General features: G+C 36.4%; 1 protein-coding gene across 2 annotated transcripts in view; it reads right to left on the bottom strand.

Annotated features, from left to right (window-relative positions):
• The window catches only part of taf2 (TAF2 RNA polymerase II, TATA box binding protein (TBP)-associated factor), a 67,477-nt gene that overhangs the window by 41,629 nt on the left and 11,918 nt on the right, over positions 1–13,930 (bottom strand). For both annotated transcript variants that reach the window (XM_079430585.1, XM_079430586.1), the window contains exons 8-14: positions 7,306–7,419; positions 5,107–5,206; positions 4,927–5,012; positions 4,693–4,828; positions 2,556–2,710; positions 1,614–1,728; positions 1,346–1,455 (exon numbers count right to left, since the gene is read on the bottom strand). In XM_079430585.1, coding sequence (XP_079286711.1) covers positions 1,346–1,455; positions 1,614–1,728; positions 2,556–2,710; positions 4,693–4,828; positions 4,927–5,012; positions 5,107–5,206; positions 7,306–7,419 — 816 coding nt within the window. The remainder of the gene's footprint in view (positions 1–1,345; positions 1,456–1,613; positions 1,729–2,555; positions 2,711–4,692; positions 4,829–4,926; positions 5,013–5,106; positions 5,207–7,305; positions 7,420–13,930) is intronic.

A 13,930-nucleotide genomic window follows, 5' to 3' on the forward strand; every position in this document is an offset into this window, starting at 1 on the left:
GCGACTCGAGTCCGAGTCACTAACTCGAGTGCCCATCTCTGGTGTGAGTTTGCCTGATTGGGAAGTTGCAGTGACAAAAGCGGTGACATTCCAGATAAAGTTTAATAGTAAAGCCTCTTTTAATGCTATTGAGTAAGCTATTATGGCCAAAGAAGATATTTTGTTTTATAAATAAATGTTCATAGAGTGGCAGCGATCAGCTCCGGTGCCCGTGGAGCCATAAAGCCTGCGCTCCGCAGACGTGTGCAGTGATGCGCAGATCAGCTCTAAGGTCACTTTTAAAAAATGGCCCATCCATTCATCATATCATCATGCAAAACATACAATGAAAAATTTGCTCTGTCGTATTTATCGAAACGTCATTGCATTTCCACACCGGCGATGGCATATGTTCCCACGCATTTATACATGTCATCACGCGCTGATGTCATCAAATTGTGATCAGTACGGGAATACCGATCGAGCCATAAAATGTGATGATCGGCCGATACCGATCTCCGGCCGATCGATCGGAGAATCCCTACTTCAGATGCTTTCCCAAACAGTTCCCAAGACAACAAATTATGTTTGCGTAAATAGCCTACTTAAATACTGTAATTCTGTGTATACAGTCTGTGTGTATATTTATCGGGATCGCATGCTGGCAGAAGCACCTTTATGTGCGCGATTCATATGCCAGTCAGATAATAAAGATAAAATAAAGATAATTTTAGCAGTTAATTACTATTTGGAGCATGGGGATTACCAGACAAGGGCTTAATGAACTCATTTTTGTGTAACTCAAAACTCGACCAAAATCAACATTTTGCATTTTTTTTTTGTCTGTAGCTCAAAATTAGCCCATGCACATTCTGACTCATTTTGCCAGCACAGGTCACATATAAATTTATAACTCTTTTGCACGATGTATAGCATAGATATAGATATATTCAGCATGTGTTTATACTATACCATACAGTTGGCTACTCTGTTTGAAGGACAGCATTGGGCAGCATGTGGAATTTGTGTCTTTTGTCAATTAAAAAAAGAAAGGCTTTTTAACTGATTAATCAAAACAAAAAATGGCCAACTAATCAATTATCAAAATAATTGTTAGTTGCAGATCTAATTTGTTTTTTGTTTTTTAATTTGTGCTAAAAATTCTAAAACTATCTTGTTTAACTGATAAAAAATCTCTTCAAAATAGTTATCAGAGAGAGAATAAATAAGGATACAAAAAATAAATACAATAATTAAAAACCTAAATCATGCCAAGTGCTGGACAACAATTTTAAATGGTATACTATTAACAGGAACTACTGATTGGATTCAGGCATGAATTTTGTTCTGAATGCAGGTGTCCTACCTTCTGCTTTTGGAGTGGCAGGGAATGTCATGTTTGAGACTGTTCTCCTCTATCTGTAATGTGTGGTTAAATGATCCATCCAGTTCCTGCACGGTCACTTTAATAGGGCCCTAACAAAAAACAAAAGCATGTGTAAGTTTTCAATATGCACATAATCATTGTCGGACCACTTAGATGACTAGTTTAGCACTTTCACTACCCCTATGAAACTTTTTCTTTTATCCATCCATACATTCTCTCACACAATTTTCGCACTGCGGTCACTCACCACATATTTCTGTGTGCCAGATGATGTGTAGTCCTGACGGATCTCAAGTTCCAAAACATTTCTTTTCCTGTTGAAGGCAAAACTTCCAAAAAATTTTACCACCCCACTCTGGTCTCTGAGATTGAGTCAAAGGTAATAATAGATTAAACTACAATATGCTTGAGCTCAAACTTCCTAAATTAAGCACAACATAAATTTTGGTAACACTTTAGTTTAGGGACCAATTCTCATTATCAACTAGTTGCTTAATAGCATGCATATTACTAGCATATTGGCTGTTTATTAGTATTTATAGAGCATATATTAAAGGGGTAGTTCACCGAAAAACAAAAATTTTATTTTTGAATTTTAAAAAATGTTAAATTTTAAAAAATGTTAATTTTCTCACCCTCAGGCCATCCAAAATGAAGGTGTTTTTTTCTTGAGTAGAACAGTAAAGAAGATTTTAAGCTGAAACCGTGGTCCTTGGGGATACATAAAACAAGTCAGTGGCTGCTCATCTTGGAGAATAAAACAAGAAAAGCAGCATATCAAGGAACACAAAATTAATACCTGTGGCACATGACAATATTTTGAGATCGTTTCACTTCGTAAGAGCTCAATATATTGTCAGGAGCCACAGGTACTAATTTTGTTTACCTTGATATGATTTTTTATTCTCAAATACAAGCAGCTGCTGGCATGAATTTTATTGATCACTAATGACCACGATTTCAGCTAAAATTATCCATGAAATATAAAATGGCCCCTTTAACCGTAATATCACCGTACTACAATAATTACCACAATAACTAATTAACCAACAGCTATTAAAAAAATAAATAAATATTTGGTCGTGGAATGCAGCAACTGACCAACCAGAAACAAGTATACCACAAAAACAAAGCAACAAAACAAATCAAGAAAAATAACTTTATTCCACATAGTGGATTTGAAGGATACACCCATTGCTTGATGAGGGGTCCGATGTCCTTCCCTGACACGTTGGAAATTGATTTGAGGAATCCAGAGGTGGACACCAGCATTTGGCTCCACATGTGACACTGATATTTCTGGGATGATGCTGTGCTGGCCAGACTCAAGAGCTTGTTAAACACCTGATGAGAGATTTGATCAGGGTTTCAAACAAAAAAACAAAAGATGTTTTTTTAAACCACCAGAGATTTTTAATCATTTTGAAAAACGTATCTTCTGCTCACTAAGGATGCAGTAGTAGTAATATTAATAAATAATATTTACATTTAAAATAAATGTTTTCTATGTGAATGTGTGTTAAAATGTAATTTATTCCTGTGATCAAAGCTGAATTATCAGCATCATTACTCCAGTCGTCAGTATCACGTGATCCTTCAGAAATCATTCTAATATGCTGATTTGTTGCTCTCTTATGATTATTGGTGCTCAATCATTAATAACGGTTCTTATTATCATCAATACTGATTTTTTTCTGCTTTATATTTTTGTGTAAATCATGATACATTTTACTTTTTAGCATAAATTTCAGCATAAATAATATTTCAAATGAATCAGTATTTATTTGAAATAAAATCTTTTGTACCATTATAAATGTCTTTATCACTTTTGATAAATGTAATTTGTCCTTATTGAATAAAAGTATTTATTAAAAAAACACTTGTTTATTGTATTTTTGAAATGTTAATATATTATGGTTTCCACAAAAAAAAAAAAAAAAAAAAAAGAATAAGCCCAACTGTTCTCTATATTGATAAACAGAAATGTTTCCTGGGCAGCAAATCAGGACGCAAGATCATATATATCATTTCACAATATTATCGTTTTTATTGTATTTTTGATCAAATAAATTTAGCCTTAGTAAGCATAAGAGACTTTTTTTTAAACATTAAAATATTAATAAATCTTAATGATCCCAAACTTTGACCAGTAATAGGCCATTCAATTTGACAATGCAATGATGATAATCTTGGATATGTGAGATAATCTACATAATTTAAACTGTTACCTATATCAGTTCTTACTTACTGAAATCAGGTGTTTTTCTAACTAAAGAAAGGGCAATTTAAAAAAAAATCCTTATCTAATAAAAATGTTTGCATTATCTTTCATATCAAATTATTACATTTCATTAATGAATTTACATTGCAAAATTACAACTGTATGAATAATGTTATAAGCTTAGTGCTTTAAATAATTTTTAATATACGAATATGAAAAGTTGGAAAAAATGCAATGATACTTTAAAATATGAGTGTAATCTGCCTGTAGGTGGCGTCAACTGACTGTGTTAATTAATGAACATTTGAATCATTAGTTCAAGCGATTCATTCAGACAGCTGCTGATTCATTCAAGAATCAAGCAAGTGCTGTCTTTACAAATGGATCACTGAATCATTGATTCAAATGAAGTCATTCAGTAACAAAACACCGCTGTGTGCTGCTCGGAGATCAGTATATGATTATTACTCATTTTATAGAGTGAATAAAATCAAATGTCAAATCTGCAATCGTGCTGATATTTGAGAATCGACTCTCGTTGTCTTATGTTTCTTAACTAGGCCACATCGTATGGTATAAATATAAAAACTAAATTTTTACCACAGTATGTTTGTTCTATGAGTTGTCTGTGCTGTTGCACTCACACACACACCGGCTGAGCGAGCTTCAACATGTGCATTATCAATCGCCATTTACGCTGAATGTAATAAAATCAGAATCATTCTTACTCAATTGCACTACACAATTTATTTCTGACTTTACAAAATTAACATTCTCTGCTCTTAGTTTTACTCCAGTCCGCTGCTGTCTAAACATGATCATCGCAGTCTGAACATTAATTTTCGCAAAATCCATTTAATGACTTTTAATGCTTTTTAATGCCCTGTGGAAACCCTGTTGATTGAACTCAGGCTGAGATTACAGTATCTGATCATCTTATAATTAGCCACGAGGATAATACAAATGTGTGTGTCAATGTGGGTGGTCCATAAATTAGGTTTTGAGAGGAACCTGCACCAGTACAGAAACCAATAAAAAAAAAACTCAAAAACCAATAACATATACCACTTCCTTTCCTAAATGTGGGATGTTGTAGGTCATTTACCTGCAACATGAACTCCATGCTTATTCTGTTTTCGATGAGCCTCATGACCAGGTGGGCTTTGCATTGGAACATCTTGTAATATTCCCAGGACAATGTGTGGGGGTGTCTGATGGAAAAGTGCAGGTGGGGTGTTGGACTGAAAGGAAAACGTACAAAAGATGATGTTTTGGAGGAAGATGATGTCCAAGTTTGGATAAGTGTGTATAAATAAGCAGTGATAGAAATGAGGTTTACTTGTCTTTTTCTTTCCCTCCAGAGAAGGTGGGATGTAGCAGGACTCCACCCATCTTTAGCTCATACTCCACAATCTTGTCCAGTTCCTGTTGGTTAGAAGAATAAGAGACAAACAGTTCAACATTTAAAAAATTGTGGCCGTTTGACAGAAGCATCGGCTCTCCTTTGTCGACTTTATACCTCCTTAATCCAGTGACGATACTCATTGACTCCAAAGGTTTTCTTCAGGTAGAGCCCATAAATGTATTCAGAAATTCCCTTCAACACCCACTCATCAGACCTGCAATTCAAAGTACAAGATATAAACAGTTTTATATATATAATATTATATATAAGGGCTGGGCAAGTTAATGCATTATTATCGCGTTAACGCATTAATTAATTAACACCAACAATTATTTTAATCGCACATTAATGTAGTGTTTTTTAAATTAATTTATAATTATTATTATTATTTTGAAAGCCCATTTACTCACTGGCTCTGAATACACATACAGACAAGCCATGGGTCACAGGTGAGGTGGGATGTTGATCACTGGCTTGGGATGGGTGTCATCATGCATCTCAACCAATGAGAGCATTTGGGGTGGGCCTAAGACTGCAGGAGCGCTCACGTGGACCCTCCCGATAAAATTATTTAGGCTAAGCATCAACATTCACAAACCACTTTTCATGGTTATTTTTAACAGAAAAGAATGCAACAAGCTCGTAATCACGACTTCATAAGTGGGAAATAGTTTTTGATAACACGTGAAGACAGCAGAGAAGCGCTCTCACTCAGCACAGTGGAGTGCATCGTTTTGTTAACTGTGGTTTATTATTTTGAGTCGTTTGGGATGCGATAATACACAGCCCTCTCATAATATATATATATATATATATATATATATATATATATATATACACACACACACAATCATGCTGCACGTACCAGATCATCTGCGTTCTGGCGCGTTTAGTGCTCTGTTCACACACTACATGCGTGCCGCACCTCAGCCCAACTGAACCACGCTCTGGCCCACCTCTTCCAACCGAGCCAGGGACGGCTAAACGAACCACGCCCGAGCGCAGCACGGAGCGATCACACTAGTCAAACGCGCTCAGGCAAGGTTAAGATTGCCTAGTGTGTGCACACCCTTATTCTCCCGCATCCCGCACACACCCATCAAGTGTTGTCCCGTGCCACACTCTGTTGCGTTGGGTCCTGCAATAGTGCAGTTCTCTACTAGGAAGGTGTCTGTTATGTGTTATGATTTTCTATAAAAATGTTAATGCCCTGGCAGTGACAAATAGCTTTGGTTTTATATTTAATTTGATTACATTAATGTTTAAGTTGAGATTTTCAAGAAATATTATAACTACTACTAGGCTATGTAAAATGAATGCTGCGGTAAAAAAAGCACCTTATTTGTTTAACGTGTTTGCAAACAAAATGTTATTGCGCTTTTGTTCATATTGCAGTACTTTTAAATGGAAAAAAATTACTCAATACACTACTTTTGAATTCATTATTGAATTTTGTGCATAATGTGATTAATCGCAGACAACCATGTGATTAATCGCAATTAAAAATTTTAATTGTTGCCCAGCACTAATATATATATATATATATATATATATATATATATATATATATATATATATATATATATATATATATATATATATAGGGCCTAAAACTAAGTTTTTGCCACACCTGCAAATGGAAAATCATTATTTTTAACATTTAATAGGCTCTGAAACATTAAGTGATTTTAAAACAATCTTCACAAACTATAAATTGTATATGCATAAACTATACAGATTAATCTTTATTCAGCTACAAAAGTTCATCAGCGACTAGAGCAGTAGAGTGATTTCTCTTTTTCTTTGATTTACATCAATGACAGACTTCAGCAGGTTTCACTTTAAAATCAGTGATGTCTCTTTAAAACCTGATGCGCATGACACGGATCTGACACATATCATATTTTCTCCAAACTCAAGACTTTATAGCTCATTTAAGACTACGTTTACGGGGTAACTCTCCAAAACTGCATATTTTGAAATAATTGTGTGTTTTTGTCCGTTGAAGCACTACTGGTGTATGCGTTCAGCAGAACGTGCAGCCTTTCAAACTATAGGGTTTCACTGCAACGTTTAAGCTGGGTACCCCAGGTATGTGTTGCCACATTCTCGTGGTAAAAAGAATAAAGAAGAGAAGAGTTAATCTTCTGAAATTAAGCAGTAATATCTTCTCAGCAAAAGTTATTAGAACCGTATCTAGGGACAAGCTGGTCATCAAACTGCTCTGACCTTATCAGCCTGTTTGTATCTATTATTTGATTCGCTCTTGTTGCTTATAAACAGTTAATCACAATGATCTTGTCTTCTACTTACCAGGACATCCTAGAGATGAAGCATCCAAAAAACTGCTGGGCCAGAGCTTGAGCCAGACAGCGCCTGGTCACAGGAGTCTGATCTATGATCATGCCACTGTGTAGGAGGTTGGTACTGAGAAGAACACCACAAACCCAAAATCATGATAAAATTCTGTATATATACACACACATTTATACAACTGTTCTTTCTGGTCCTCGATTCTGATTAGCTGATAAGAGTGTAATATTAGACCCCGTCCACATGGAGACGCATTTATATGTATACGCAAGAATTTATATCGGTTTCGTCCAGATGGATCCGGCATTTTGGGAGCGTGAAACCATTATATTTTGAAACCGGGTCACAGAGTGGATAAATCTGAAAATGACACCCTTGCATTTTCACGTGTACAGCCAATCCGTATATATTTTGTGAAACAATGATGTCATCACCCCACGTCTCAACCCTAGTCAGACACCGCTACGTCACGTAACAGCAACAACAACATGAACAAAAACTGAACGATTGTCTTTTTAAATACTGGTCTATCATGCATACTCAGGGTTGGGGAGTAACGGAATACATGTAACGGCGTTACGTAATCAGGATACAAAAATCTAGTAACTGTAATCCATTACAGTTACATCAATAAACAAAGTATTCCGATTACAGTTACATTTTGTAAAAAGCGGGAATACTATCAGGATTACATTTGTTTAAAATTAAATGAGTATTTTGGCATAACACTATACAGGTCCTTCTCAAAAAATTAGCATATTGTGATAAAGTTCATTATTTTCTGTAATGTACTGATAAACATTAGACTTTCATATATTTTAGATTCATTACAACACAACTGAAGTAGTTCAAGCCTTTTATTGTTTTAATATTGATGATTTTGGCATACAGCTCATGAAAACCCAAAATTCCTATCTCAAAAAATTCGCATATCATGAAAAGGTTCCCTAAACGAGCTATTAACCTAATCATCTGAATCAACTAATTAACTCTAAACACCTGCAAAAGATTCCTGAGGCTTTTAAAAACTCCCAGCCTGGTTCATTACTCAAAACCGCAATCATGGGTAAGACTGCCGACCTGACTGCTGTCCAGAAGGCCATCATTGACACCCTCAAGCAAGAGGGTAAGACACAGAAAGAAATTTCTGAATGAATAGGCTGTTCCCAGAGTGCTGTATCAAGGCACCTCAGTGGGAAGTCTGTGGGAAGGAAAAAGTGTGGCAGAAAACGCAGCACAACGAGAAGAGGTGACCGGACCCTGAGGAAGATTGTGGAGAAGGACCGATTCCAGACCTTGGGGGACCTGCGGAAGCAGTGGACTGAGTCTGGAGTAGAAACATCCAGAGCCACCGTGTACAGGCGTGTGCAGGAAATGGGCTACAGGTGCCGCATTCCCCAGGTCAACCCACTTTTGAACCAGAAACAGCGGCAGAAGCGCCTGACCTGGGCTACAGAGAAGCAGCACTGGACTGTTGCTCAGTGGTCCAAAGTACTTTTTTCGGATGAAAGCAAATTTTGCATGTCATTCGGAAATCAAGGTGCCAGAGTCTGGAGGAAGACTGGGGAGAGGGAAATGCCAAAATGCCTGAAGTCCAGTGTCAAGTACCCACAGTCAGTGATGCTGGTGTTGGTCCACTGTGTTTTATCAAGGGCAGGGTCAATGCAGCTAGCTATCAGGAGATTTTGGAGCACTTCATGCTTCCATCTGCTGAAAAGCTTTATGGAGATGATTTCATTTTTCAGCACGACCTGGCACCTGCTCACAGTGCCAAAACCACTGGTAAATGGTTTACTGACCATGGTATTATTGTGCTCAATTGGCCTGCCAACTCTCCTGACCTGAACCCCATAGAGAATCTGTGGGATATTGTGAAGAGAAAGTTGAGAGACGCAAGACCCAACACTCTGGATGAGCTTAAGGCCACTATCGAAGCATCCTGGGCCTCCATAACACCTCAGCAGTGCCACAGGCTGATTGACTCCATGCCACGCCGCATTGAAGCAGTCATTTCTGCAAAAGGATTCCCGACCAAGTATTGAGTGCATAACTGAACATAATTATTTGAAGGTTGACTTTTTTTGTATTAAAAACACTTTTCTTTTATTGGTCGGATGACATATGCTAATTTTTTGAGATAGGAATTTTGGGTTTTCATGAGCTGTATGCCAAAATCATCAATATTAAAACAATAAAAGGCTTGAACTACTTCAGTTGTGTTGTAATGAATCTAAAATATATAAGTCTAATGTTTATCAGTACATTACAGAAAATAATGAACTTTATCACAATATGCTAGTTTTTTGAGAAGGACCTGTATATTTACTGCTGCATCATCATACAGTAGTTCCTGGTTCTGTTGACACATGCTGACTCATGTGAGCTGGTGCGTGCGCAAATAACACCCGTCTACAATTATTCTCCACAAACGCTGGATGAGACGCTGCTATTAATTAATTACGATGCTTCCTGCTGGGAAAATCGCTTTCATCTTAATGGAAATTTCAGTTATTTTGTCTTCAAAAAAGAAAGGAAATAACAGTTGTACAGCATAAACTATGCATGAAGACTTTTGCTTTAAAAAAAGCTACTCAACGGTCTGGAACATTTGCAGGTACGACTAGCATGGAAATCATGTTAGATCAAATTTAGGGTTTGTTAGTGATTTAAAATTCCATGGTGTGCATGACTGCAGTTGTGTGTAAGTTTTCTAACGAAAATGAGCTGGAAAATGTAGAAATTAACACGAGCGTCCCCACACCCCGGATCAGTCAATGTAATAAAGAAAGATCATAGCATTTCACATACATTTCAACGTGTAAGCTTATTTTAAAATAGACGTATATGGTGTAATTTTTTTTAATGTTGTGTATAAACTATATTTATTTTTACTTGTACATGTAAAAAAACAAAAAAACAATAAAAATAAAAATAGTACTACATTGTTTAGCCACTAGATGTCTGCATAGCCTTTTAAATATATATGGGCTGTAATATATAGATGGTGAAACAAGACACGATTTTTAATAGTTTCAAATAGTTTTTTACCACAGTTTTTATTAGTTTTATTTTTTTTTTAAATCATAGTTAAATAAAACTACTTTTGACTTTATTTAAATATGTAACTTGGAGTAATCCAAAAGTAATCAGATTACATTACTTTTATATTGTGGTATTTGGATTACGTTACTGAAATCTTTAAGTGATTCGTAACTGTAATGGAATACATTTTAAAAGTAACCCTCCCAACCCCATGTATACTAAATCGTTTTGTGTCGGTTTCATGTGTACACCTATTTCTTGAGACGAGGGTAAAAAAAAAGTTGAGATAGGGAAAGCTCTGGCTTCGTATGGATGTAGCCTTAGAGTCCAACAGAACAACAGCCGTTTCACCGTTTGTATCACTCCGCTTGCCGAAATCCACAAATATTTTTTTTTTTAAATACTGTTTTGTGTCACGGAATGTAGTTTTAAGAGTTTTTATGTGAGAACTTGTTTGGACTTCAAATTAATTATTAGGCAGTTATTAAAGATAACATCTATTTGAAAATTTGCATCGACATTTTCGGAGATGTGAGCTCCAGGACGTCAGCAGCCATTCAGCGCTCAAACCCGCCGAGAGCGTCTCACCTCGGCCAGATCTTCTGGAATTTGCAGCTGGCTCTGATGTCTCTATAGTGGTTAACCTAGGGATGCATTGATCTGATACTCAGTATCGCCTCCGATACAGACATTTTCTGCCGGATCAGGTATCGGTCAGATGAGACCGATCCAAATTCGATATTGTGTAGTATTCGGTGTTAATGTTGAGCCCCACGAAAGGCACAAAAACATTATAAAGCACCATAAAGTTTCAAGTGTTCTGAAGCCGTTCCATAGTTTAACGTGTGGTACAGATTAATTTAAGTAATTAAATTCAGGTTCATGTAAACTCTTCTCTCCACTGCTGCTGTCATCCTCCATTTAACATTCAAGCTGCTTGTCGCGTTCAGTTACTACAGTCAAAATGATGAAACTCTCTTCAAGAGCGAAATTTCATGAAATTTAAAACTGTTAAGAGAAAAGGCTCAAAAAAAAATCACACAGATTTAATACAATACGCATCAATATCTCTTTCCTTTTCTATGCGGAGCGCTGTGACTCCGTGTTGCTTCAAGTGCATCATTCTGCGCACAGATCCAATGTGAAGCGTGTCTAGTTTAAAACCAAAAAGGAGTCAGAAGACTTTTCAATTTACACATCGCCATCATTTCCCATGAATTTAAGGGCTTTTCACACTGAAAGCGAAAATTCGGCACAATGACGCTTTTGAATCGAAACAGTAGATCCCTATGGGGCTTTTCACATCAGGTGCAATCATTTGTGGTGCAAAAAAGCGAAGATTTTTTTTTCCGTCCTGTGCGTTTATTTTTTCCCCGTCGCTCCGCAATGAAACGGCCATCCAATCAGATTTGAAATTAGATCACTTGCGTGGAGCAGCTGCTGTTGCACAAAAAGGTAAAGAGTGGTGGCGCTGTTTCGAAAACTAGTGTAAACAAACACCGAAGAAGAGTATTCAGAGTGATTCCGAGAGAGAAGAGTGTGGAAGCCGAGTTCTTGTTATCTTTGGTATCTGGTATATTTATTCTCACATATTCTTAATATCATTTCTATTAATTCTCCACTGAATTATGTGATCTGGAGCGTCCGTTTTCTTCCACTAGGGCTGTGTATTGGCAAGAATCTGGCGATACGATACGCATCACGATACAGGGGTTGCGATACGATATATTGCGATACTGTAAGCAAGGCTATATATTGGGATATTTCTTATTTTAGGAATAGGATATATATTTTTTAGGAAAGCTGTCATTAAGAACACACCACCATATGCAAACCTTAGCAAAAAATAAATAAAGTTTAACCAGAACACACTGCAGAACACACTATTGTACTTAATATCAATGAAAAATAAAGTTCTTGCAGGATTCCTAAAGAAAACAAAACAATTGTAAAACAATCAAATAAATACAGATGTTAAACATTGAGAACTCTTCAACTTGGACTTCACAGGTTTTTCAGTTTGTGTTTATGTTCCACGTGGAATCGCAGAGACCGCGACGCGAGCACCGCCCCAACTGCACAAAACACTCCCGAATTATGAGAGAAAGCTGCAGCTGTGTGGCGACTCTACCGCCCCCCACGCAAAGGCTCTTCAACACTGGACGCGGCATGCGGCAAAACCGGTTGCACTCGCGCTGCGGTCCCAGGGTGGACATTACCACAAATGCCCAAATGGCGCCACACTTCAGCTTTGTACATCGAAACGAGAGCTGGAACAATTCTTTCATCCTCCATTACTGGCAGCAAACTATATTATCGCTAATATTAGTGGAGTGCCCTAATGCTAGTATTTCCTGTCACTGTTTAAGTTCAGAGATGAAGACTGATATCTAGCGGTCGGGATATGAACTCAAAACGAAACAACTGCCATGAATCTATGATTTTTTTTTTTTTAATATCGATATTCCGTTTTGGAGAATCGATACAGTATCGCCAAACAAAATATTGCGATACTCACGTGTATCGATATTTTCTTACACCCCTATCTTCCACGTGTGCAAGTGTTATGAGTCAGAGCGCGTTAACTTTCCAAATACCAAACACAAATGGCCGAATATGCCATATTTTTCACCACTGCATAAATTAAATAGCCAAAATGTGCTTTTTACTGTTTTGTCCTGCTTTTCAAATAAAATCTATTACAAAACAACAATTTAAAAATATTTACTTAACACTGAACATTTTTTTAACATTCTATCAGACATTATACCAACAAAGCACAATTTAACTTAAAAATGATAAGTTACTAAAATAATATTTTTATATAAAAGGCTATGCAAACATCTAGTGGCTATACAGTTTAGTTTTACAGTTTTATTTGTATTATTATTATTTTATTACTTCTTTTACACGTAGCCTACAAGTAAAAATAAATACAGTTTATAAACAACATTAAAAAATTTACACCATATACATATTAGTCTATTTTAAGTCTATGTCGAAATGTGAAATGCTATGATCTTTATTTCATTGACTGATCCGTGGTGTGGGGACTTTTCCGCTAGCAAACTTGCACACAACTGCAGTCATGCACACCATGGAATTTTAAATCACTAACACAAGTTTAGCTAACATGATGACTTCCAAGCTATTGTACCTGCAAAATGTTCAAGTTGGTTGAGTAGCCTTCGTTAAAGCAAGAGTCTTCATGCATAGCTTACGCTGTACAACTATGTTATTTCCTCTATCCTTTTTGAAGACAAAATAACTGTGAAATTTCCAGACATGAAAACGTTTTTCCCAGCAGGAAGTATCGTAATTAACTGTAGCAGCGTCTCATCCCGGGTTTGAGGAGAATAATTGTAGATGGGTGTTATTTGCGCACGCACCAGCAGGTGGCTCACGTGCGTGAACATGTCAACAGAACCAGAAACAATGAAGCAGTGCTAAATATAGAGTTATTTCAAAATCTATTTAATTTTTTTAATTTTTAATAAAACAAATGTAATCCTGATAGTATTCCCACTTTTTACAAAATGTATCCGTAATCTGAATACTTTGTATTTAATGATGTAATTGTAAC

This window comes from Barbus barbus (genome assembly GCF_936440315.1).
Source record: "Barbus barbus genome assembly, chromosome: 12".
Taxonomy (NCBI): Eukaryota; Metazoa; Chordata; class Actinopteri; order Cypriniformes; family Cyprinidae; genus Barbus; species Barbus barbus.